The 27,556-nt window shown below is 42.0% G+C and overlaps 1 protein-coding gene and 1 non-coding gene across 6 annotated transcripts in view; both read right to left on the bottom strand.

Annotated features, from left to right (window-relative positions):
- Positions 1-24,145, bottom strand: part of cadm3 (cell adhesion molecule 3) — an 84,685-nt gene extending 60,540 nt beyond the window's left edge. For 2 of the 5 annotated variants that reach the window (XM_044220755.1, XM_044220756.1), the window contains exons 1-2: positions 23,863-24,140; positions 22,150-22,307 (exon numbers count right to left, since the gene is read on the bottom strand). In XM_044220755.1, the coding sequence (XP_044076690.1) occupies positions 22,150-22,240 (91 nt within the window). In that variant the 5' untranslated portion in view covers positions 22,241-22,307; positions 23,863-24,140. Of the gene's footprint in view, positions 1-22,149; positions 22,308-23,862 lie in introns of all 5 variants that reach the window. The other 3 variants (XM_044220754.1, XM_044220759.1, XM_044220758.1) reach the window with 3 other exon arrangements.
- Positions 24,146-26,141: 1,996 nt separating this feature from the next.
- trnar-ucu lies at positions 26,142-26,215 on the bottom strand. Its single transcript has one exon. It is a non-coding gene; the product is annotated as a tRNA-Arg (tRNA).
- Between the last annotated feature and the right edge of the window lie 1,341 nt (positions 26,216-27,556).

Genomic DNA, 27,556 nt, shown 5'->3' with positions numbered 1-27,556 from the left:
GAAGCTGTATGATGTTTACACATATTAAAACCCAAGACTCCATGTCCTTTATGCCAGCACACAGTTATTTATTATTGAAGAACCTTTGACTTCATTGTGCCCCGCACTTCTGAATCCAAATACTGAGCTGAGTGGAACATGCTCACGGCTGTCTGGTGGACAAACTATGTAATTCGTGGCACTGTTTCTAAATTACCTCAAACATATCTCTGGATTTCTGTACTGCAATTTCTTCAGTCTGCCAACAGTCATCAGTCGACATATGATTAGCAAAAATTGGGCAATAATTTGAACTGGAAGTACAGAAATCCTTGTAAGACAGATTTTCTTCATGTTTTGGACATAAAGAATAAGCTTTACGTAATCTATGCCTCAATCAAAGTGCTTGTTGGACCACCACACAGTAGGTGTTCAGTTCATGTATGAACAAATTTTAAAAGTGAACTGACTGTACTTAATCACCATTGTCACTGATTGGATCAGTGGCTTGTAGCAGTGGAGCGCTTCACTGGTGACTGTGTCTGATGGCCATTGTTAGCTTAGCTGTGCTTCACAGTGTATTACTTCCACGTCAAAGACTTATTAAAAGACTTCGAAAGCCACAGAAACAATCGTAATGTGATAACTGTTGTAAATAATAAGCTGCTGAGCTATTAATTTTATGTGCAGTGATTGAACAGGCTAATTTGTACTGAACTGAACACGACAGTATGGACTAGCAACAGACTGAACGTACTACTGAACTGAAGTCAGAATCAGCGATGAACATCGCGGACGTATGAATGATGATGCCTAGCATGCAGGGTTTTAAGACTTGAAGGTGAAGGTTTTTTTCACTGCATAATTGGAAAATTATTAGAAACCTGTCCTAATAGTCGTACTACAAACTGTGATACTTGCAGATGCTACTGAAGTCAGTTTCTTTGGTATCATGTCAACTCTCCTGCCTGGCTGCTTCCACTTGAAATCACAAATAAACGCATTCTCTCTTCTCATCGTGTAATTGTTGCTGAGTTACATGAGACTGGATGTTCTACTGGATGTTTTTTGTTTTGTTTCAGGCAGACCTCTTTCCTTTCTTCTCCTCTCTGTGTCTCTGACTGCTCAGAAACATGACATGAAAGGACGAGGAGTGTTTTTGGAAGTGTGTGTGTGACGGCAGGGAGTGTGTATGGAAGTGTGTGTATGTTTGTGTGTCTCCCTGGAAATAGCACAGAAAGGATGCGCGCAGGATTTGTCTCCCCCTTTACTGGAAGTGTGTTTTTATCAGTGTATTGGAATGCTCTCTTCCTTGTATGTCTCATGTCTCATTTCCCCAGGGACCACTTTAAGAATGTGTATGTCCTCCAGTGTATGAGTGTGTGTGGCCATGTACACCCCTCTCTCTTCCCCCATCATGTCTGTAGGAATGTGTGTGTGTCTTGTAACAGTGAACGGCCACTAACAAACGCAACCTTTCAGATGGCCCCCACGGATTGTCACTCCCAATCAAGACAATGGAGATCAATGGAAGAACAAGGCAAGGGAAAGGAAGATGAAGATGAAAAAGATGAGAAAGAGGAGGAGGGGGAGGGAGCTAGCTGTTTCCAACAATGGCAGCACAGACAGTGAAACAATAGAGGCTGGACATTGGCGTGTTTATCTGCGTGCACGCTGAGTGGCGTGGCGCCTCCAGACATCATTAGGGCACCCCTCGTGGGCTAATTGACTGATTAGGGTCACTTCATGTGGTCTTAACTGTCATGGCCCCCAACATCGGAGAATTGGCGGGGCCCTGTGACCATCTGGTGACTCACTTGACTTGAGAGATGAAATATAAAGGACAGGGCATGGTCTTATATGATGCAGGCACTCAGATGCAGATGTACAAGTGGTTGAAATTCTAGCAGTGTTTGCAGATTTTTTTTACATCACAAACGTGCAAATTATGATTAGAATTTCTAGTCTTATTCATTCTGATAAATTAATTTCTACTGAATTATATTATAGTGAAATTAAACCATTTATCTCCTGGAAGCTCCATCAACGACCCCTGGGCCCTAATGATTTAAAAAATATGAGCACAGTGGTGTACAGCGCACTCATACACACACCTACACACACTATAAATATATATAAAGCCGAGGATAATGCATGGTAGTGATGTTACAGTAAATATAGTATATAGGTGGGTAAAGAATGAACTCAGTTCATTGTCAATCATTAGACAAGGCCCCACTTATGTAATATGTCATTTATTGTGCTTTCAGAAAAAGTCCTGTTTTATTCCTTAAAAGACTTAGACTGACCCATTTGATACTACTTCCTGTAATTTATTCAATCAGTGTATTCAAACTTAATTCATCACTGCTCAGTATTTCTATGCACATTTTAATCTTGTCAGTGTGTCAAAGCATCGGAAACACCACTTAGAGCATTACACTAAAAGTAATTTCCTAACCATAAAACTGTTAGCAGATCCCTAAGATCAGTTGACACATTACTCTGATTCAATGGTAGGCCAAAGTCTGGGATATATTAGGCCTTTAAATGGAAAAATAATTTTGAAAACACAAAACAGAATAATAAAAGGAATCAATGCTCAAGAATAACATTTTGTTGCAGGTACTCCAGACTGTTTTTCTGCAGCTGTGGACAGGGAGGAACCGTCATTTAGGCAGTAGCATAACTATCTGACATGTGGTATAAAAAGGCAAATAGCAGCCAGATATATCATCCAGTCCCTAATGTGTGCTATAAATTTATATCATAAAGGTATATGTCAAGCTAAAAAGCCAAGTAAACACCAAACACCCTCCACTATATCTTTGTGCACGCAAACACAGATGCATGATGGATGTACAGTAGACTGTGCAGATGTGTGTGCACTGTACCATCAATGCCATTTGAAAAACTCATGTCACCCAATCTAAAACTGTCAGGAACTCTGAAAAAAAGTATCTTTATTTTTTTTAGATCTTCCACCATAGAGTTTCAAATACTCTATATTGTTTTTTCCTAAGTTTCCCAAAAAATTTCTTTCTTTATCTGTTCCTTCTCAGGTGTCTGTTTTCTGAGTTCCCCTTTTAGAAATGAATTGCTGTCCTTTGGATTGGTTGTTATCCTTTTAAAATAGCTATATACTGATAGGTGAAAAATAACCATAAAAAGTCTTTTTAAGGTTTTGTTCTACCAAGAACCTTCAGAACAGCTTCAGTGCTCTCAGTGCTCCTGTCGTAGATTATCCAAGTCTTTGAACTCTACGAGAGGGATGAATGCCATTCTTCTAAAAGATATTCCCTCATTTGGTGTTTTGATGATGGTGGTCGAGAGCGCTGTCTAGGTATTTAATTTGGTTGAGAGCTGGTGACTGCAAAGGCCCCAGTACATGATTCACATCACTTTCATACTCATCAAATCATTCAGTCAGCCTGCCAGATGGAAGCATCTGCATTTGTTACATTTCTGCACTATTTTGGCTTTTCCCCCTGATTTGTCACCCATTAGTATACAGTATATATATGCTTACTGTCACCTGCTATATGAAATGCCTTCCAAACTGTTACAAAATACTGTTGAAAATGAATCCGTTTAATGATGTGACAACTCTATAGTTAAGGTTTGGTTAGGTTTAGGCATGCCAGCGACTTGATTAGGTTTAGGGAAACCTTGTGGTTTGGGTTAAAATTACTACTTCACTAAGGTTAGGGGATCTTTATCGTCATGGTTACATTAATAAACACATGGTTAAGATTAGGGAATGATTATGATCATCATTGAAAGAAACCAAGAAGGAAACAAGAAACAAACAGCGTGTTGACCCATCCCTCCACCTCCATCTCAGACTTTGTGGCTCTATAACAATGTCACCTGGCTTCCTCCTTTGCTCCCGTCACAACTACTATGGCCTCTAGAGGGCTTTGTCAATTGAATGTTAACATACAGTATATGTTGTTTTAGGACACTTGCTGAAACAACTGATTGTGTTGTTTTTCTTGGGAGGACAGTCTCAGATGTAACTATACAATAAACAGACTGTAAGAGTTGACAGTGTGCAGGAGCTTATTTTTGATATTTTTACTCTTTGCTTATTCTCTTGCGCAGTTCCCAAACAGGTTTGCAAAGATTACTTTTCATTATGTAAATGTTTCAAAAGGAACATAAAATAGGGTCAGTTTGCACAAATTACAAAAGACATATTTTCTCACTTACCATTCTAGTGGTATCTAACCATGCAGATAGTTGTGGTATTATTTGTGCAGTTCTGACATATCCATCTTTGAGATTTCTGCTGCCACCCCAGTTCAATAGAATTGAATGGAATTTTGTTTGTGGTGCTAAAAAAATCAATGATAAATTATTTTGAATAAAACAGTTCCACTGAAAATTGTTCACAGTGAGGTCAATGGAGAGTAATGGGTACATCATTCTAGAAAGACACATTTCTGCAGATTTTTTTTAAATATAATTTTTTTTAATACTGTGAGCACCAAAAATTAAATTCCATTCGCTTTCACTGTAAGGCAGATATCTGAGAGACTGATATTTCAAAACCTTAGCAAATAAAACTAAAACTACCTGCATGGCTAGATACAACAGAGGTGAGTCAGAAAATGTTCTTTGGTAATTTGGGTGAACTGACCCTTTTCACACACTAGTGACAGTATACACAAGTACATGTAAACATCCAACACACAGGCTTGCGCAGACACACTAAAAGTAGTTCTCTGGGCTGAGCTACTGTACAGCAGCACATTACTATGATATACTTATGCTCTCCATTCATACACTCAGTCATGACGCTGAATCTTATTTAATGTCACGAGTCACATTTGCCTGGAGTGGAGCCCTACAAGCTCAGCTCCGAGAGGAAAGGACTAAAGTCATCTTTCTTTTCCTGCTGTCTCCCTCTGTTTCTGCTCTCTCTGTCTTGCTCTCTCTCCCTCTGTATCTCTCTATCTCCTTCTCTGCTGTGATCGCACCCACCCCCTCCCCCCTACCCTCTCTCTCTTCCTCACGCTGTCTCTCTGTATCTATGCCTCTCTACCTCTCTCTCTTCCCCTCTGCAGTCAGTGAATTCCCTCGGGTTCGACAGCGGGAGACTATTACACTCACAGACGGATTCGCTCTCCTCCAATTTCTCTCTGTCCTCTTTCTCCCAGCTCTCCCCTTCTTTCATCATTCCCCTCTTCTTCTCCTATTCCTCCTCCTGTGCTCTCAAGCCTCTATCCCCTCTTATTCATTCCCTCCATCAGCATGAATGTGTGTATTTGTGTGTTTTTGTGCATGCATGCACAGGTCTTCCAACGCTCCCTCCTCCTCCTCCTCCTCCCATCTCCCTCCTTCCCTTTCTCTTTCTCCTTCTCCTTTTCTTCAGTCAATATAATTGGCATCGCAGGAGTGCTCCCTGCAGAGTATGCTAAAACAGCAAGCACAAAAACAGAGGGAGAGCAGAGAAGGAGGCAGGAAGGGAGAGAGATGTGGATAAAGACAAAAAGATGAAGAGAGGGGGGAAGATAGGAAAGCAGAGAGCTTGGAAGAGGGAAGAAGAAGAAGAAGAAGATGAGAGGGAAACAGAGAAAGGGGCTTAAGAGTGATGAGAGGTGAGGAGATATAAATATAGAAAATAGAGGGAAGACAGATATATAAAGAGAGAAGAGGGGAGAGAGAAAGAAAAATAGTAAAAAATAAGGTGAGTGAGCGAAATAAGAAAGAAAGAAAGAGTTGAAAGGAGAAAGGGAAATGAGGAAAAAGTAGGAATGGAAGGAGGGGAGGAAAGCAAGGCAGAAAAGATAATACAAGGGGGATGAGAAAGAAAACAAGAAACAAAGATAGAGGAGGGAAAGGAGAAATAAAGCGGGCAAGGAAAGGAGGGACAAGAACTTCAAAAAGACAAAGAAACAGTGAAAAACGAAATTGGGAGGGGTAGGGAAAGGGAGGAAAACAAAGAGGAGAAAAGACAAACAAAAAGAGAACACAACCAGAAGCAGGGAAGATAAGACAAAGGGAGACAGAGAGAAGAAAATCAGGGAAAGAAAATAGGAGAGAAAAGGCTTGACCATAGCAATCAGCAACCAGAGAAACCAGAGCGCATCCATTCAGAAACCAGCCAGCCACTCAAGGCAAATTCAGCCATATATCTCCTCCTGACTAGACACACAAGTGCCAAACCACATTAGACTGCAAGACAACCATCCTGAAATAACCCAGACCTCAGTCGCAGCAGCACTCTCTCTGTCTCTGCCTCCACAGGCTCTCTGCAGGTTTCAGGAGTAACTTTTTTTAAGTTATAGGCAATATTTTAATATAAAAGCACATGTATTATCAGCCTAAATCACAGATCATTCACGGGATTCAGCAAAGAAGCACGCCTCACTATGGGGATGGAGACCTTCTACATTCTAATTAACCAACACAATGTCAGTAGCAGGAAATGTTCTTGGCAAACTGCACATTAATCAAAACTCAAATGCAAGAAACAAACACCAGCAAGATGACACTGAGTGTCCTCTCCAGAGAAAGTGAGCTGATCAAGCTGACCAACCACCTGCCTGCCCACCATCCACTCAGAGGTCAGAGGAGTGCAAAGATTACTGATATTAGAGTACTTCCATTACCGAAGATTACGACATCACATGACTTCCGGCTAATGAGTCTCTCACTAATGAGCTAATGAATCTCCTGCTGCCACTCAGGGTTGCTGAAATGAAATGTTGCCTTGTGCAGTCTAAATGTGACACATGTAGGGCTGCAATTAACCTTTGTTTTCATTATTATTAATCCATCAATTATTTTTTGATTTGTCGATCACTCATGTAGGAAATAAAATCTCAAAAAATGAAAACAAATGCCCATCACAACAACATGGTGTGGCTCCAAACAGCAGACAGACACAGATAAAGTGCAGCATTTAGTAGCTAAAGAGCAGATATTTCCCTCAGGAGTTGGTATAGGCCAAAAACAGAGCTAAAAGGAGTGTGAAGGGGTAACAAGAAAGGGAGACAGGAATGCTGTTGTTAAAAAGAAGAAGACACACAGAGAACATATGGGTCACACACTGAGAAGTAAATTAAATAAAGACAAAGTAAAATAAAATTAAAATAAATAAAAAATAGAAATGAAAATACAAAAAGAGGAATAAAAATAGACTTACATAATGTGCACAGGTGTACTTTACTGAGCACACGTACTATGCTATTTCACCAGGGATAAAATTGCATGGTGTGAACTATATTGCACCGCTAGATGGATACCATTCCCGAGGTTGTCTAGATATATGTAACAGTATTATGATTTATCACATACATGTTATGCCCAATTAAACAGTACATCAACAGTATGACAACGTGGAATGGACAATGTACAGAGTAGTAGAATATATGATAAGTATATTGAAATAAATATAACCTGAATGCTGAGGTAAATAAATTCATATGTATGAAAGAATCAGTATTTGTGTTTTTAATCAATTCATCAAGTCAAAATGAATAATGTCAGCGCATTGTATGTAGCATTTTGTACCTCTAAAAATCAGGATCACTCATGCGTATCACTGGTAAAGAAAATATGGCACCTGTTTTTCTACTCTAATGCAAACTCTTTGTGTTGTTAGCAATCTAGCAGATTTCCTGCAAAATCTGACTTGATAGGACACTGTGTAAAAATGCAGCACAGAGGCCCTTAGAGGCTGACAATCTTCCTGGTAATAGTGTCATTTGTTTATGGTAATTACTTTATTGTCAAAATGTGGCTAGGGTTTACAGATCTTGCAATGCTACAAATAGAACGCTATAAAACTGCCAAAAGCAACTTATTTGTGATTCAGTACAGCTAATAAAAATTATGAAATTATGAATGGGCAGTGTAATAAAAAGGACAACATGAAATTATTTGTTAAGGAACATGAAGTCCAATTTTGTTTACTAAGGCAGAAATGATGAATAAAACATTACACAGCCAATTGTACTGCTAACCCTGGCCTGCACTAAAATAATCTAAGAGGAGACATGCAGGACAAAGAAACTTATCATAGAGTGGTGGAAAAATAAGACCTCTAATACAGACGTTTCACACTTTTCAAGGTCTTAAATTTAGATTTATTTTAAGGCGTTTGCAATTTTAAAGACCCGTGGATGCTCTTTCTTGCTCTGCATTTCTTATTTTCCCTCTGTCTCCTCTGTCTCTTCTCTCCCTCTCTTTGTTTGTCTTTTTCCCTCCCTACCTCTATCTAATCTTGCTTTCTGAAGCCACGGAGGGAAAAAAAAGAAGAGGACAGACTCTATTCTATTCAAATCCAAAGCCGAGAGAGCAGACTCAAATCCAACCCAATCGCATTTATAGCCGGGTTCCGCTCCAAATGGTAAATTGTCGACTCTCTATTGGCTTGGGCGCAGGTCCTCGTGTGATTGACACTCCAACTACAACACAGCTGAGGGGAGAAGTGGGGAAGGGGGAGATGCTGACATTATGTTGCAATGATGATTTTACTTTTCTGCAATTATTTGTTTTCTTTGTTTTATGATCACTATATGCTGCTCCTTCAGGTTCACTGGCATTTATAGATTAAGGTCCTCATTTACCTGCTTTTTCAGCCATGCAAGCGACGTGGCTCTAGGGTGGCAATGTCGTTCTGTTGGTCCACCACGTTGTTCCAGACTCAAATACCTCAACAACATTTTGTATCGACATTCATGGTCACCAGAGGATCATCCCCTGACTTTCCCTCTAGGTTTCCTCTGAGGTTCACATTTGTGGGTTTCAGTCAAATGTCCCAACTGCTGAATGAAATTGCCATGAAATTTGGCAGCAACGTTCATGTTCCCCTAAGGACAAATTGTAATAACTTTGGTGATCTCTTAACTTTTCATCTAGTGCCATCATCACGTCATAATTTCAACTTGTCTAATACTTTTTTTAGTTTACCTTCAAAACTAATTGACTGACATTTCCATCAGCGTCAGCTGTACTTTGTGTTCAGGGCTAATTAGCAAATGCACGCTAACATACTAATCTCAGATGGTGAACATGGTTAACATTTTACCTGCTAAATATCAGAATGTTAGCATTGTCTTTGTGAGCATGTTAGCATGCTGACTTTAGCATTCAAAGCACCGCTGCGCCTAAGTACAGCCTCAAAGAGCAGCTAGCATGACTGTAGACTGTAGAGTCTAAGTCCATGTGTCATACAAAAGCTCAAGAGATAACTACTCCTTGTAAATTCTCCATCACATCAAGTGTAATGTGTAGGATTTTAAGGTCAGAAATAAATCATTACAGACATCCATTTTGAGAAATCCCTGTCTGTCTATGGCTATTCTCATTCATATAGATCATGGTACTGTAAATAAAAGGCAACTACACTAGACATCCTTTTTTGGCCTTATGGATGTTTCAAACTATGAACTGAAGGTTTTTATAGATGGAACAGGTGGAACATCTCCAAAACCAAACAGCAAGCCCAGTTACCTTGGACATACTACTTTTAGATGGAAATTATTCTGTGTGTCATAACTTGAGCGACTGTAAAGGAAGTTCTCCATCACATGAAATGCTACATGTAGGAGTTTAAGATCAGTACCATAAATCAAAGGAAACTTAACTTGCTGATAGACCATGATGTTTGAAATAGTTTGAAAGAGGTTCTTAGATGACCGGTGAAACATCTCAAAGTCCAGTTACCTTGGATAGGAATTACTGTCATTTCCGTAAGCAAAGAAGACTGACATTGTCTAGTGGCCTTTCCAGCTCAAATCTTGCATAAAATCTGCTGCATTGCTATATTTCTCTGTGGACAGATCTCTGCACTAACACTCATGGTTAGGGATTCCCCCTCGGGCCACCAGTGCTCAGAAATGTATGCAGCGCTTTGGGAGAAATCATCCGACAAATGGCAGGTGTTGCATCACTGTTCTATTTCTTGTTTTTAATTTACTTTTCTGACAGTGAAGATGTTTGTGACTTTGAAACTGCTGTATAAATAGTTTTTATCATACTGTCTATCACATCTGGTACTCTGAATTATTAATATTTATCTTAGTATCCATGTGGTGCTTTAAAGGTCCAATTTCAGTGTGCTTACAAAAAAGAAAGAATAATATGCATGATGATGTTTGTCAAATAAATGCATGTTTTATTAAAAACCTCCCTACAGTGAGGTGCTTTTCAAATACAGTACATGAGCCACTGTAGCTTTGTTAATCTGATATTTGTGTGAGTGTTTGCATGTCTCAGCATGTGTTTCTATATACAGATAGAAGCTAATGAGAATATTAAATGGGGTATTTATGAATAGTTAATGGGGTGTTTGTTTTATTGGCACATCTCTTTGCGTGAGAGTATCACTAAATGACCCTACATACACATATTGCTCATATAAATGTTTGATAGTGTGTCACTGATTAATGTTCCTTTATCAGGTATTTCTTGATTGAAATTGAAGATGTCAAGTTAGATTCAGGTGAAGCTTTCAGTTTTCATTTCAAACAGTGCAACATCAGTTAAATGGAGGGAGTTAAGTGATTCCGCTCTGACAGGAAATTTGATAGCAGTAGTTTACTGAGGATGAACCAAATTGGAAGAGTGACAATTAAGCAAGAGACCAACATCGCCATCCTCCTGCCTTCTGTTGTCACTCCTTCGGCATGGTACCATGTCCCCTGTATCCACTGGTACTTGTGTCTACATATGCTGTGACAGCATATGTTGTTGTCTGTTGTTTAGGGAATATGTGCCAGTCACTTTATGACATGCTGGCTGGAGCTAATCTGAAAATGCCAGTAAAAATGATTGGATTTTTGAAGATGGAATTACTGCATGTCTTATCAGTCGGCCATTTAGCTGATGCTCTAACACAGAGCCAAGCACAATGACTGAGCAGATACTGGAGGAGTCCAGTGTCTCGGCCAAGGGCACAAACACGTGACATTTCATGTCACTGTGATGTCTCACCCAGAGCTGTAGACTTGTGACTTGACTTGGACTTGACTGCTGTGAGAATTGACTTATATGAGAGTTGACTCCCTAAATACGTAATTTGACTTGAGACGTGAATGTTAGCAAAAACATTCTCAAGTCTCAAGTTTTGACTTAGTAAAATGCCACAACAATAAGTTATTAATAAGGGCTATAACTAACAATTATTTTCGTCATCAAATAATCTGCTGATTATCTTCACGAGCCCAAGGTGGCGTCTTCAAATTGCTTGTTTTTTCCGACAGTCCAAAAACTAAAGATATTTTGTTTACTATCACGTAAGACAAATAAAAGCAACAAATCTTTACAGCTGAGAATCTGAAACTAGAGAATGTTAACCATTTTTGCTTGAAAAATTACTTTAACGATCACTCTATTATCAAGTCAATTCATTTTCTGTTGTTTGACTAATCGATTAACTTACTAATTGTTTCAGCTCTGGAATTAATAAACCACTGTCAGGTAGGCTGTGCATAGTCACACAGCTTGAATATCTACTTATCAAGCACTGAAAGACTTTGTGCCAGCTTTAAATTAGATACTTTTAACACAACTCTAATAAAGGAAAATGTGTTAATGATCGGCCTCAGACTTGAAAGACGTCTTCATTTTCAATTGGCTTATGAAGACTTGCAACTTGAGTTTGACCTGTCCTCGAGGACAGGTCCGACAGTCTTTGACCCCAATACTTGACATGCCTGCTACCAATTACATCAAATAATTTCCTTGATTGCAAAGTTAACTGTATAACTAAAAATATATTCCAAAATAGGTATTTTATATCAAAATTAGACAAATTAGACAGTTTTAGACAAAATCATTTTAAAGAATACTACCTATTTCTGGTTTACAAATTGATACATTTTAACAGCTTGATCTTCAATATTTTCAGATATGTTGATAAACTTCAAGTACTGGCTTAGATTCTAAAATGGTGTTGATGTAAACAACTTTTCTACTGAATTTCTAAAATAGGATCCCTTTTAACACTTTGCACAATGGGATGGTAGGTCACGCCAGGTTGGCATGGTTTTCAAGTTTGCTCCATCAAGGTGTAACATACAACAGCACGAAGAAATGTCAGCATGTAGCCACCTTGCCACCGGCAGCTGACCCTATCACGTAAATGACCCTTCCTTTTCTCTTCGTCCTTTCAAACAGAACCTCGGTAAATTGTAACGGGAGGTTGATGAAACCAGGCCAGCTCTGACTCGTTCAGCCCCTAAGGGGAAGAACCAGAAAATGTCACAGAACCCTTCAAACAACAACAAAAAGATGCTCTTCCAGGCACAGCATGGAGCGCTGTCACAAAGTCAAGCGTGACACCTGCCATGTACAAGTCTATATGCATCCCCTCCCTCCTGCCTGTGAAGATATCAACCTGAAAATAGCTCTGTGAAGCTGAACACTGAGCCGCGATAAATAAATCACAATAATATTTAAATATTCATTGTAGAATAAGAGAACAAGAAAAAAAAAAACAGAAACGCAGAGGATAAACTCCCCTCTTCTTTGCTTCACAAACCAAAACAGTTTGCCTTGAGGAAGTTTGACTGCATTATCAAATTCTCCCTTCAAGGGACTCATCAAACATACAGTAGCCTGTGTAAGAGGCTGATAGTCGTCACGCCTCGGGCTGCCCATATGAATGAACAGCAGATAAGGGCATGTAGCTCATTAACTCAATTATATCGTTCACTTGTGCTGTCTGCCCATGCATTATGCAAATGGGTTTGAATTTGCCGGTAGATATGAAGTCATCTTCATTGACACACGGGAGAGTGATTGTACTGTAAATATACAGTAGATATTCAGAAACTAGACCACGTGGGCCGGTTGAGCCTCACAGCAGGAGCATTGTCAATAAATCTGTCCTTTAAAAATGGCGGTCCATTTGATGAAAAGAAGCAGAAAAAAACAAACAGAACAATCAAAATAGCACTCGACATGCTGGAGCACTCTCAGCGTGGAAAACAGGAGGTCTGGCATGCACTCCTCAATCCAGCCCCGCTGTTTGCTTTTGATAGCAAAAGTCATAATGACATTCAAGTACTCACCAAGCTGAGAAATGAAGCAGCGACAGAAGGAAAGAAATGGAGATAGAGACAGAAAAAAAGAGGAGAGTGTGCATGTGTGCACAGTACTTGTGTGAGTGCATATGTAAGCAACTGTACGTGCTAGTACGAATGTGCGCGGGGTCGGGTTAGACATAAGTTGGTTGGGTGCCAAGTGGTGCAGCTAGCTGTGGTGGAGACAGCAGTGTTCAACCGAATCCCAAGTCTGTTAATAAAGTGTGTGATTAATTCACGCTGTGTCATTTTCCCAGCACCCCCCCCCCTTCACCCCCTCTCCTTCAACAGAGAGGCCTTGAAGAGCCGTTTAATTACTCAGCACTTTGCTCGCTAGAAAATGGAGCGTCGCTGGTTGGACATCACCTCATGGAAAGAAAAAATGTCTGTAAGCAGTTTGGAAAATGTTACGTATCAAATGCGTACACTGCGCTGTGTGTACCACATGCTGTGTGGGGAATATATATGCATGCAATATATATGCAGGCTGGCCTGCTAAACACACACGTTTGCATGCACAAAGATAGCTAGGCGGGCACACCTGGCAATCAACAGCTTGGCTCACAAGGGTATTTTTGTTTAAGTAAAGACTAGAAGGCCTTCAAAGCTCTATTTGAATACATGTTTGAGTGTGTGTGTGTGTGTGTGTGTGTTGTGTGGGTGCACTTGTGCATGTCTTCATGCATAAATATGTACATAAGCGTTTTTCTTAAATTGTTTCTGTGAGTGTGTTAGCATCTGTTTACACGTTTGAGTGTATGTGCATCTCTGAGAATCTCTGTGAATGTGTGTCTATATGCATCTGTGTGTGTGTGTGTGTGCCAACACACAGTCCAGGACTTGCGTGTTCATTGAACAAGGAGCATGTTTAAGTCTGGGTGAGAGGAAAGCTGAAAGCTGAAGCTGAAAGATAGACTGAGCATTTGTGTGTGTGTGTGTGTGTGTGTGTGCGCACGCAAGTGTACCAAGGATTCTAAATAGTCTGCCTAGCAGGATGTGAGAAAGCGAAGTGAGGGAGTGAATCAAAACAAGGTGTGTGTGTATTTGTGAGCACACTGGCAAAGGTGTGTGAGTCTGTCTGTGTGTGTGTGTGTGTGTGTGTGTGTGTGTGTGTGTGTGTCAATGTGTGTAGTAGATTCTCATGCGGGGATAAGCAGCTTAGGGAAGGAGCATATTCTTTTCTAAGTAAATCTCATTAATTTTAATTAGCTGTATATTTAGCCCATACACCTGAATTGGGTGTAATTTTGTTTGTATATATAGTGACTAGTGAGCAGAGCAGGTGAAATGACTCAGGTAGCGATTATATTGCCGCAGCCGCCTCACATTTGCATAATGTCCTGTTTTTGATTGTGTCGCGTGCCTAAGGAGGATATCACAGGCAAATATGCATTCCCTTCATTTTCCTATTGCATGCTCTATGTAGCAGCGCGCCATTGCTCGTCCTTTTAAATGTTCACCTTTTTTCTCCTGTGTGTTTTTTCTTCCTCCCTCGCTCCCTATGATGTTTCTTTTCATTTTCTCTCCGGTCTGTGCACCCCATCATTAGAGTGTGCTTGCTTTTTTTCTTTCTACCCCTCCTCCACCTCCATTTCCCTGCCCTCATGCTCCCTTACTGTATGGATTTCTCTTGTTCACGTGCATGCCTCTGTCTTTCTCCCTCTGTCTCCCTCGCCCTCCCTCCTTTCCTGGGTAATCAGCTTATCCTATGTGTGTCCAAGCCTCTATGTCTGCGTTCCTCCTCTCTTTGTTTCGGATTCATTCAGCAGGAAGATTAGAGATGCCTATTTGGTGCCTTTGTCTTCAACCAGCGCGGTAGTGCTGAGTTATACCGCGCGGCGATGGCCTCGTCATCACAAGCCACATCCACTCATCCTGTGTTCATCATACCCTGATCAGTGTCAAGGGCCAGATGCAGAATAAAAGCCAAGGCTGCACCTGTCCACTGGGCAGTGTGTGTGAGTTTGAAGCTTCCACTTGCATCACAGTGATTGACTGTCTGATTGATTGGCTGACTTTATTTAATGTTTAAAGGAAGGCAATATATTCCCTGCACCAATTGCCGCTGGAAATCATGGATGCATCACTCTTCAAAAACTCAAAGATAACAGAATAAAGCCAACAGGCTTATATTTGTGTTCATAAATAGACCGCTGTTTTGGAATCTTTAAACACTGATGACTTCTATTCCTCTACCTAAGAAAAGAAGAGCTGGAAGCAGCAGATCTCATGAAAGGGAACTGATACCTACTGTAGGTCACAATCACTGTATTCACCAGTATAATGAAAGTATTCAAACAATGAAGATATTCATTGTGTTAGGTGAGTACCTATCTAGTCTGTGGCTTTGAAGGAGAAACATAATCAACCTAACACACAAAAGCACTGAAAAAAAACTTGGTGCAAGGAAAGAGTGTAAGAAAGATAACAGACTATTTACTCACCTGCCTGTTTAAACGTTTAGCTGTCTGACCTTTACTCCTTGTAATAAAATTCGATGTCTGTGTGGATATCTTGGATGAGAAAAACCATGCTAATACAGTGAGCAAATACACATTACAATCTGAAAGTTATCAGGTCCTTTAGACCACCTAGAGAGGTGATCAAATCCACACAGTGTGTATTCACATCTTGCAAACAGTGCGGAGAAGTTTAAACTCACTGCAAAGTTTGCCATCCAATCAGCTTCTCCAAAGACATCTACAGTATCACTCTCCATTCCCACCAGTCCTCACTACTTTTCCTCTTCCGAAGCATTTACAGTAGTTGCAAACTGCGGCAAAAAAACACACGTCATCATTTTTTGCCTTCCAGGAAAGACTCATAAAACACGACCTTTTCCACTTCAATGAAAAGTAAATCCAGGCTCTATAGTATCAAGTCTAATGATCCTACACCTGTCATGCTTGTTCTTGTTGACAATGTAACCTCCCAAACTACTTCCCCTCTTTGCATAGGGTGCATGAAAAATTTGATCTAATTACAATGCAGCCATAAATGATGATGAAAACACATACACTAAATGCCAGGTACTGTATTAAAGCAAAGGCCATTTAAATAAAACAGACTGCATTTTAATAGCAGATGTAGTATATGGGAGCTATGAGCATTCAAGCAGTGTGGTACAGTGTGATTGTGAGGCAGAAGGATTGCAGCAGTGCAATGGAACTGTAAATGAACTCCACTGAGCAGTAGCTGTGTTACAATACAAAAACTTTAATAATGATACCATCCAACAGTTTCAATGCTAAAAAAACATATCTCAGTACACAATAAACAAGCAACTGCAACTGAAGCAATAAAAAAATATGCTATGTATAGGAAACAATATTCAAGACTGCTTCAGTACAATAATATACTTTTAGAATTACGTTGTTTCCGAATTTCAACTGCAAGTAGCACTCAGTTTGATCGGTCTGACTGTTAATCAGTCAGTCAAAGCAAAAACTTTGCTGCATGTGCCAAAACAGGACACAGCCTTGAGGACTCTGTCAGTCTGGCTGCTGATTCACTTTGACATTGGATCAACAGAAGTGCCAGACTCTGCATCAGACTGTAGTCAATTCATTGCTAAGCTGGTAAATTTATCACAAATTATTTCCATCAAACAGCCATTTATGTTATAGATAGGGAAAGTGAAATGACCAAGCATGCTTGCAGCAAAACAGCATGTTCAGAAGTATTTTAAGTAAGAATGCAATATATGTAAATACACACATTTTGCAAAGATTTATACATGTGGTAATTATGTCCATGAGAGTTTATAGTACCAAGCAGCAATCTGGAGAACTGCTTCCCAACACTGGGTTCTGTATGTGACAGTACTATGTCCATCCAGTGAATGGATAGTGATATCCTGAGCAGAAACCAGACTAGGGAGAAGTCCCAAGACAGCACACAGGTGAATTAAAATGGCTTTATGGTTGTGGTTTTAGCGATAAGACCCCCCCCCAAAAAAAAACACTCTCTACCACCAGCTGAAGTGATCACATCATCAAAAAGAGGCAATAAACAAGAGCAACCTCTGCTCTTTCATTGGAGGAGCTCCTGCGCTCAGGAGGAACCCTCAGCACTCAGACTCAATCAATACAGATGCTGCACTTTACAGCCCCGCACTCACGTCTTCCGGCACCCCGTCATAGTTGGAGTTTCACACAGCGCAGTGATGGGCTTCAACAAACAGATACCTTTCCAGGAAGCCCTTGGTTTGACCAACCATGCATCAATGACAGGATAGGTGATTTCCACCCCCGCAGCAATCAATTAAAACACCCATCAGAGAATTCCGGCAGGTAACTGGAGAAAAAGGGGGGTAGGGTTGGGGGTGGTGAGAGTGAGGGAACGGATCAAGGGAAAAGCCAGTTGAGTGCGGAGCGCAATAAGGGCTATTGTTGTTGGAAATGAAGAGAGTTAATTTATTCCAAGGCTTACGTTGTTATTATTGTTAGGTTTGTTTAATCTGCGGCGTCTTTGTGAAGTGACAGCTCTGCAAATGCTGGACCCTCAATTTTCTCGACCCTGAGTTGATGCAGAGTGATGTGTCTTTTAAGAGCACCTGAGAGGAAGCGAGTGTGTTACTGCTAAACACATCGCAAAATCTCAAGAGCACTTCTCTCTTTCAATTTCTAAATGGCATTTGCTGTTATTATGATGCTAGCAGGCGAGATTGATCTGTTCTGATGTAATCTCACATTGCCTGAGTGGGCTTGGGTGGATGAGATCTGCCTGAGATTGATGAGGTCTAATGGAGTCTTGTTTGGGTGCTCCTGATACCTTTAAGATCCATTGATACTGGCACACCACTGCATCTTAATTCTTCTTAATTTAGCCACAAATTACTTATCAGCACTTGTGCCTTGTTGAGATGTGGGTTTCTCTTCCTGTTGCTTACGCATGTGTAATGTTTTAACATGTCTGAAGAGCTTTATGAAGATAACATGAAGACACAGCAATGTGCTTAATGCGTGATGCAAATCATCCCCAGGGCTCTAGTGCTCATGGTTGGAGCTTTGTTGGGAGTTTAATCAATCAGCCACAGCGCCTTAATTAATCGGCATGATGAACAGGAGAAATAATTGGTTTTCTGCCAGATGTGAATCTGTTGCAAACTAACACCAGCCAATCAGGATTCAATTTATAATCACAAAACTGATCTGGACGACAAAACACTTAAAGGATCAGAGAAAAATAAACACACAAGACAATGGGAGTAATATGGCTTTGGATTTAAAATTCTGATAAGAGACAGTTGCTTGGAGCTCTTTTGCATATTGTAGTGTATTTTAGATGCCTACTTGGATCTATACTAGTGACAGAACCATCATTAGTCTCATTGATTAAAATCTAGGATATGCATTGGAATATGGCATTGTCTTTTTTTTTTAAACAAATATATTGCTAATTAATTGGCATGATCAGCATGAGAAGAATTAATTGGGCTCCTCCCCAGATGTTTACAGAATGAATCTGCAGAAAACTAATGAGGAGTGTTTGGTTTTCCATTGAAGCAGCAGATGTCATTAACTGCAGCCCACTTTGACAATATTGATCCTTTCAACTCCAATCAGACCAGGTAACCAGTGGCTGAAACAAATGGAAAAGCACTGGAGCCAGTAAATAGCCAGGGTTGAGATTGGAAACCACTGGTTTAGCCCTGTGCCAGTGGAGCCAAATGGAAAAATAGCTTAGGCCTCTTATTAATGTCACAGTGGCTAGGCGGTAATTCCCCCAGGCTCTGTGTACCTCGGCTTGTTAATGAGTCACTGCTTATCAGTCAGCCTTGTTAACAGGCAGAGGCCTCCCATCCAAACCGCCTACTGCTATTGTGTGCTAGCCGTACTGTGTATTAGCCAAATGTTCCCCCATCTTGGCACACAGGAAGTCAACAGTAAACAACAGCAGCACACACAGGAAGTGGGCAACGAGCCAGTGAGAAAGAGCTGGTCCAGGGGGGAAGGAGCCCATTTTGTGGCAGGATAAAGTGAACCGCTGGCAGAGGCACACACATGCGGAGCCCGCCCGCCTGTAAATCTTACCACTGGTCCACACTGCTCCCATCCTTTAATCCTTATTCATTATTGGCCTCAGCTGGAAGCATTAGGGGTTCATTCACTTGTTCCGACCAGCAGAACTCGTTGAGGTAAATAAACTATTAGACGTGTTACTTGTCACGAACGCAAACATTATCCTGGGGTCTAAGATCAGGCTGCCGTGGAGTTGAGGGCCAGGTGGCTGATGGGAGGCCGCAGCGCGCTGCTCTACATGCTGTCTGCTGAGTGCTCCAGCGGACGGACCCTCCACACTCCACAGCAGCCCTGAGGTAACTGGGTCAGCAGTACAGAACCAGGGCACAGCCGGCCAATTGCATGCCTAATCTGTACCCTTCTGAGAGGCACTTTCCATCCGCAGTGCATGGCTGCACATCCAGCTGTGGAAATGGATATGTCAAATGGCGCGCAATTAGTGTCTCCCCGATTCGTTCACTCGCTCTAAGGAAGCCTGGTCACAGATGAATCCAGAAAAAACAGAGTTACTGCTGTCCTTTCCCTGACTTTGACATACATCAAATAAAGATGGAGCAGTAGCAGTGGGAGAGTTGGGAATCCAGGGTTGGTCAGGAATTTAAACAGTCATGACATGCAGCCTGTTGGTTGCTGTATTATAATCAATCCCATAACTCTTTTTTTTTTCTCTTTCCTCATTTGAATGACAAAAAGGAACAAACAGTCTGCATGTTTTTAATTCACCGTGGACTCTGCGTATAGCAGTGATGGGCAGTCCTGCTCTCTGATGGCTCATCTGCTCTTGCATTGATTTGCTGAGCTAATCGTTTTTCCTCTCTGATACATAACATTGAATTATTTATGCTAAGTAGACCCTTCTGTTCCAGGGCCTCTTAGCATGGAGATCTCCATTATGACGGCATTATCTGACTGCCCACCCCGCCATACTCCATCTTCTACTTAACAGCTCTGCTGCTGTGTCACAACAACACCAATCAGACAGATCGGAGCAGATGTGAGCGATGGACCAGTTCTCTGCAGCTTGCACACATTTACCCCTGTTTCCCACATTGCTCAAATGTCTGGAAACTATAGAACAGTGAACACAAGATTCATATAAATTAATATATATATATATATATATATACATACATACATACATATATACATTCATATACATACAAACATATATTATATATATATATATACATATATATATATATATATACATACATATATATATACAGATATAACATACACATATAACATACATATATAGCCAATGTCACCAAGACAAATTCCTGTACTAAGTCAATGAAAACAATTATGCATTCTTATTTTGATTAAAACTTTCCTAAGTAGCACAAGAACTATAATTTCAAACTTTTTTGACAAAAGTGATTCAAATTAATTTCACTGCAGAAATATTATTAGTTTTGTTTCAGTGTAACAGTGTGCCAACTTAATGCCTTACATGCACACTGAAGCCAGCACTCCGTCCCTGCTTCCCTTCTCTCAATTGCACTCTTTGACGTGTTTTCTCATCTCCTAAACACTGTCAGACATCCCAGGCTTAATTACTCTCCTTGACTGACATGATAATGTAAAACAGCGCTTAGGTGAAACCAAAGCAAGAATTGGTCATGCATGGTCAGGCCTCCCGCCAGGCACACCTTAATCAAATGTGACGTGCGTCTGAATGCGAGCCAAAATCGTTTTTGGACCCAAATAACGAACCGCTGCCTGGGTTTCCATGATGAGCTACACGGTCAGGGTCAGCACTCTGACGAGACATTGATATTTCATCATCAGCACCTCAATCTGGAGACTGTTTGTGCATTTGTCATCTTCAACAGCTTTCAGGGGGCCTCGCAGGCCATTTGCATTTGTTTAGCAGTGACCTCATCCTGGCTTCTTGGCACAGCCGGATTGTTTCTCACTTTTTAATGCACTGACCACTGTGAGCTCACACTGACAATCCTCTACTTCCCCACATTTCATACACAAACATGCAACACAAGTATGCATAATTCAACAGAAAGTAAAAACAGCTGATGTGGATAAACGAAGTGGAAGTACAGTAAATGTGGTATGTGCGCTTGCATATCTATGCTTGTACACTGTGCATGTGTCCATGTATGTTCATGCATCATACACTCACGGATGCATTCAGATTTGTGAAATTGTGTGGCTGTACACAAGTGAGCACAAGGGGCCTCTGAGAATATATACATATATTGCTAATGCAAATCAGGGAACGTCTTTTAGAAGCCTTCGTGCCTGCTGTATCGTCTTAAGGTTCTTTACCAAACACAATTGCAATTAAATCCTAACCGTAATGCGAAAATACCAACAGGATTCTACCTGTGTTAATCAATTTTCTATGGATTGAGGGACAATCATGATGCACCATTTCACCATCAGCACAGTTTGCCCTCTAAAGGTTGTATTACCCACAGCCAGTCACTTGAGTGTTATGTAATTGGAAAAGCACATTGGACAGTGTACTCCTGTTCACTCAGTGCTCACAGCAGGGATGATATCATTACAAAGTGCTTCTCTCATCAAATCCTCTCCTATCATCCGCTTTCAGCCGCGCCCAGTCATGTGTCTGTACAGTATGTGTGTTAAGTGCACACACTCTTGTATTGCTATTTGAGAAAGTACAAGATGATTACTGCTCATCTCCAGGTTCCACGGACCTCTGACACAGATATCTACGCACATGTGAGAGAGACAGAGATGCTGAGCAGGAAGAGAAAGGAAAAGAGCAGAGCAAGCCACAGGGCAAGAGAGCTACTCCAGCAATGACCTGTAGTGTGTGTGTGTGTGTGTGTGTGTGTGTGTGTGTGTGTGTAGACCGGCACCCACGTGCAAGTCACACACATTCCTCAAAAACAACGGCAGAAATTCCACTGGGGTCCGGGAGGTGGGAGTGTCCCATGTGCTTATTAACGGCTCTCTGATTCCCTTGTCATAATACAGGAAACAACAAAAAAGCCTCAAGTCAACAGATAAGGGGCACCACCAGAGACAGACAGAGAGGGTAGGGGAGGTCAGGGGCCCAGGGAGAGACAGTGAGCTAGAGAATTGGAAGCAGATAGATAAAGAGGGAGAGAGGTGCTTACCATAGACAATGTTGCTGTGAACCGCAGCTGCGAATAGTACCGTCAATAAGCTGACACTCCATAATGCGGAGGGGGCTGATGGGAAGGCCATGGTCGGGCGCACAGGTCCGCCTGTCTCACTGAATCCTCAGGAGGGCAGAGGAGCTCTGGAGAGTCACCTGCAGGGAGAGCAGTGGAAAGATAAAGAAAACAAGCAGGGCAGACCCACTGGCCACTAATTGCGTGCCCTGCCACTGGTTGGCTGCTGCTGAATAAACGCTTGGCCCACCCGTTATTCACGCGTTGCTCCATGGGTATTCATCGATCTGCTTGTGTCACACCATAGTGAGAGGCGATTGAGAAAGGCGGGGGTAAAGGGAGGGAGCGGTGATAGAGCCAACCAGCAGAATAGATGGTGGTGTTGTATAGGTGGTAATGAGGGGAGAAGAGGAGGGGGCTCATATTACTGTGAATTTATTCATCCACTTTAACAAGATGCGCGCATGTGGAGTGAAGGAAAACGAGTGTTTTGGACAGCTCCAACTAACTCACGCTAATTGGAAATAACGCAAAGGAACATTCCCCCAGTTGGTCGTGAAAAAACAGAAGGAGAAAGGAAAAAAACACAACAGCAGCAGAAAGATGCACCTGTCGCCAGCTGACAATACTCGGTGCGCTTTGCACAAGACTGGACACGGACCGACGTGCATAATAGCCGCTCAGGCACACGTTCTCTTTCCCTCTCTCGCTCTTTGTCTCTCTCTCTCTCTCTCACACACACACACACTCCTCTCTCCTTAAAATAGCAATAGCCTGCGCCGAGGTGAGCCCTCGGTCCATCTGCGAAACGCTCCCTCATTGTGAACGCGTAGACGGAACAGTGGCTGGAGTGTTGCTTGCGGGACGGGCGGGCGGTTAGGGCGGGGATAGAGGGTGGGATGGAGGAGTGGGGTGGGGGGCATTGGATGGGATGTGGGGTTGGGGGTGGGGCTGTGTTTATTGTTGCTCCAGCCCTTCCTGTTGAGTGATGGCGAGAAATGAAAACAAAACTAGAACAAGTACATCCATGGGAATTAACCTGGACACTCTGGGCGAGATTTTACACAAGTTCTTGCGGTCTGCTCTTACGTGGAGAGTAATAACAGTAATGATGATAATAATAACAATAATAATAACAGCTCGTGGTGGCCTGCATCGCTGCGACGGATCGCGGGAGCACCAGAGCGATGTTTCTCGGGTCGGAGTCTGTTTTCTAACACCTTCTCCCGCACTTGCAGAAATATCTGGTGCTGATGGGATGACATTTAGAGACTCTTGAAGAGGCTGGGGAGAGGTGGCTGCTGCACACAGCGCCTAGTTATGATGCTTTTTTTTGCAGAGCGGTAAAGCCAACAGAGCTGGGAGAGATGAGGACGGGGAGAGGAGTCGGGTACAGCGCAGGCAGCCGGACAACAAAACGCATATTCAGACTATAAATTATAAAACACGCAGGGATTATACAGCTCTCTCCCTGGGCATGCATAACGGATAACACACGCGCGCACACACACACACACACACACACACACACACACACATACATCCACCTACCCAGAGTGCGCACACAGACACATTCCTGGAGACGAAAAAGCGTCAGCACTGACAGGTGTCTCCTGTCCGCCCTACAGACTACAGCCTAACCCTGGACAATAATACAAACTGCGAAGCAATGCACGGTAATGACCACACACACACCGTTATATTCCGCCTCCGGAGTCGGGTTTTGTTGGCGCTGGTCTCCAATAAGGTCCCCAGTAAGGTCCCTCCTTCGCAGTAGTCGCTTGTCCGGAGCTTTCTCTCAATCTGCTTTTATCGACTTTTTTATCTCCTTGTTCCTTCTCCTGACTCTTTGTTTTTCTTGCCTTTTCCTCGGTTCTCTCTCAATTGCTCACTCTCTGTGTTTGTATCTCTGTCTCTCTCTCGCTCTCTCTCCACGGCTGCCGTTCACTGCAGCAAAAACAGTCTGTCTGAAAGACGAGAGGGAGGGGAGGGGACAGGGGAGGGAGGGAAGGAGGGAGGGAGGGGATTTTAATACGATTTGGCCCGTACCATCGGGATAACAGGGCCAGAGCAGGGGCCTACTGGCTGAGAGCAACATGAAGGAGATGGAGCAGATAGAGAAGTGTGATCTCACCACACCGAAAAATCACCATAATGTTCCTATAATACTCCACAGTGAGTCTGACCTTATCTGGCTTTATGGTATTTTATTATCTCCTGTGGAAGCACATTACAGTAGGATTCCCAGTGATAGTTCTGCTCACTTTATCTAAAGGTTTGATATTGAGTAGGTCTAGTATCCTTCTTAAATTCATAGGTTTAGGCCTACATATCTCCTGAGATGAAGCAGCAGAGGTCATCTGAAGTTGATTGTCATGGTTCTCAGTAGCCTATAATGTTTCTTATCCTTTATATTATGGAGCTATTACTCCTATCTTGTAGATAGGCCCACTGCTATTTCCCGTAGGCCTGATAATTTGCAATAGGCTATGGCAATGATATACTGAATCCTTGTGGAGTTGTGGGACATTTTCTGTGTCTGTATCTTCACCATATCCCTACAATATTGCTGTTCGCTGTGCCTTTAACAGTTATGACTTTTTATCTCTTATCACCTCAAAATTTGTATAATACTACCATAACCTCTATACATCATAATGTTTAACCTCTTAGGAATGGCTAGTTTTGCATATGCTTATAGTAAACTTTATCATAGGGTCTATATATTTCTGACGTTTCATGCATCAGGCCCGATTGGGAATCAGGATCCAAGGGACAGAAAAGCCCCGGTTGGGGGGGGGGTGTTCAACTTGCCAGAGAGGATTAAGGATTAGTTTTACTGGCGGATTAGGTCTGCGTGTGGGGAGGCATGATGGGGTTAAACATGGATGGCGGCAGCCGCACGACAACCCAATCAGTGGTGGTGGCTGACAAGAAGTGGGTTTGAAGAAAATACAAAATAATAAAAGCCACGGGGAGCCGGGAGGGGTTAGAGAGTCGGGGCGTTTGAGAGATCTTCAAGCAAGCAGCTGCTTTCCACACTGTAAACATAAATAGTGCTGCTCTGGGTTTCCATGATTGGGGCAATGTTTTTCTAAAGCAGAAACTAAAGTCCACCTTCAGGGGTCCTTGAAAGGATTCCAGAAAGGTCCCCACTCTGATTTTACTAAATTAAAAATACATAATGACTTTTGCAATCCTTATTCTCCACTTGCACCGCCTCATTATAGTTATAATTCAATACAAAATCTGCATACAAAAATCTTGAGACGACACCATTTCCTGGCACTGAGTCATTTATGTTCAAAGTAAACTGGAGTCTTTATCTCTCCCTCTGTCTCTAAACCAAATGGGAGAATAGAAATGCAGCATCTGGCACCATTAAACACTTGTTATGAGGCCGGAAAAGGCTTTAAATGTTTTGTTGTTGGCGCTGTATTAGAAAAGCTTTTGCTCTGGCTTAAATGAGTGGACAGCCCCAGGTGCTGAAACGGCGCGCGAGCGAGCGTGCGCGCGTGCCCACTGACTTTCACACGGCGCTGTTGTCCTGCGGTGTCTACGTGATGGCCCTATATAAGGCCGGAGCCTGAGCATGCATCCTGGACAGTAATAGGCTGGTAACGAAGCCCGTGCTGTGCTGCTACACCGGAGCTCTGGTTTCAGGCTTTTTGCCCGTTTGAAATGTACATATTAAAGCGCTGACCTTTGCGCGCTGAAAAGGCTCCATGTGAAATTTCTATAACAATTCAGTCCAGATGCACTGTGTATTGGGCCTCTGCAAAATAAACACATTTCTGGAAGTCAGTCTATCGGTACGTATCTATCTATCATCCATTCGTCCATCCATTCATCATATCTGTAGACAGAGCAGCCTAGTAAGACACATCCTAGATGCAAAAGGAATGACAATTTCCAAGGTTTTTTCCCCATCACTCTATTTCCTCTCATCCAAAAAGCCACAAACCTTTCATCCACATCTCTGCCGGGACTCGAACCCGGAGCCTCTGGATTAGAAGTCCAGCGCGCTATTCCATTGCGCCACAGAGACTGTGACACATTTTTTCCGATCAAAAACAGGTTTATACTCCCCCTCCCAGCCCTGTGCAGCATCCTCACTATTCCTCAGCATCAGGACCGCAGCCCCGTGGAAATCAATTTACCGCCCGGTAGGGGGTGCTGCTGCCGCGTAATCATTAGTCCCTTGATTCCTCATAGAGACGGCGAGAGCCCCTGCTCTCCATCCCCCACTGCTTTCATACAGGTTATCTCGTCAAAACATCATAATGGTGATATTATCGGCGCAAAACCAAAAGATGGAACATCTTACATTGTAAATGCATCAACAGCTATAACGCAAAGCGATCACTCCTCCAATGAACAGCCCATGTTTTTATTACCTCTGTTTATTTTACTCTGAAAATGGGAAATATGTCTACAGGGTTTGGTGTGAACAGATTATAAGCAAATCCAGTCATAAACCCTGCAGAGTTTGAGCACATTTCCTGTCCACAATCGAAAATTGCAGTCCAAAGGATCTCTAGCTCAGGTGGAAATGTGCCTGTAACATGGATTAGACACAATGTAGGGATTCATCTAGGTGCCAAATTCACTGCTATCAGCCAAAAAGTCATATACAGAGAGCAAATATGAAAGTGTTGTTTTTACAGTGACAGCTATTTTGAGGTGGCAACTGTTTAATATAGAGATGTTTGTCCAGTAACGGAGCTGATATGTCTCTAAGGAGAATGTAACACTTTCAAAAGCATGAAATTTGTTTTATAAACACTGACAGTTATTGTAGAGACAGTTTGCTGTGCCCTTTACAAGCAATATATTTGATCACATGCATGGCTCACAAATAAATTTTATCAACAGCAAAATGAAAAGAAATGCAAGTTGACAAGCACTTTCCCTTCGAGCCACCAGTAACAAATTGATAAACCAATTTTGTTGGAGCTAACTAGACTAAGTGGTTACATTGTTCATCTCAGTAAGTTCAGTGGATCAGAACAGACATTTTCAAACTAACTGGTACAAAACAGCATGGGTGCAGAACGTTTACTATTGTTTTTTTTTCTCCTGAGCACTTGTTACTGTACCCTACATAAACGGAGTTGGATCTGACATTACATCACGGCTTGCTTTTATTCACACTGCAGGACAAAAGCTGTTCAGGTGCAGTGTGTGCAGCTCCTGTGTGGCTCAGTGGGAGGTAAGGCCTGAGGCAGGCTGCCGGTGAGGAGCCTGTTCACACACGCAGCTTCCACCACTGGGCTGCCTCTCCGCATTTCAGCCCCTCTCCTTCCTGATGTTAAAAATGCATCTGAGCAGCTGCGGCCTGTAGAAGGTAAAATATGAATGACAGCCTACGGTAAACAGCCGCTCTACA

Source organism: Siniperca chuatsi, linkage group LG13 (assembly GCF_020085105.1).
Source record: "Siniperca chuatsi isolate FFG_IHB_CAS linkage group LG13, ASM2008510v1, whole genome shotgun sequence".
Taxonomy (NCBI): Eukaryota; Metazoa; Chordata; class Actinopteri; order Centrarchiformes; family Sinipercidae; genus Siniperca; species Siniperca chuatsi.
Note: the sequence above shows the minus strand (reverse complement) of the source record. Positions and strands in the feature narration are given on the sequence as shown.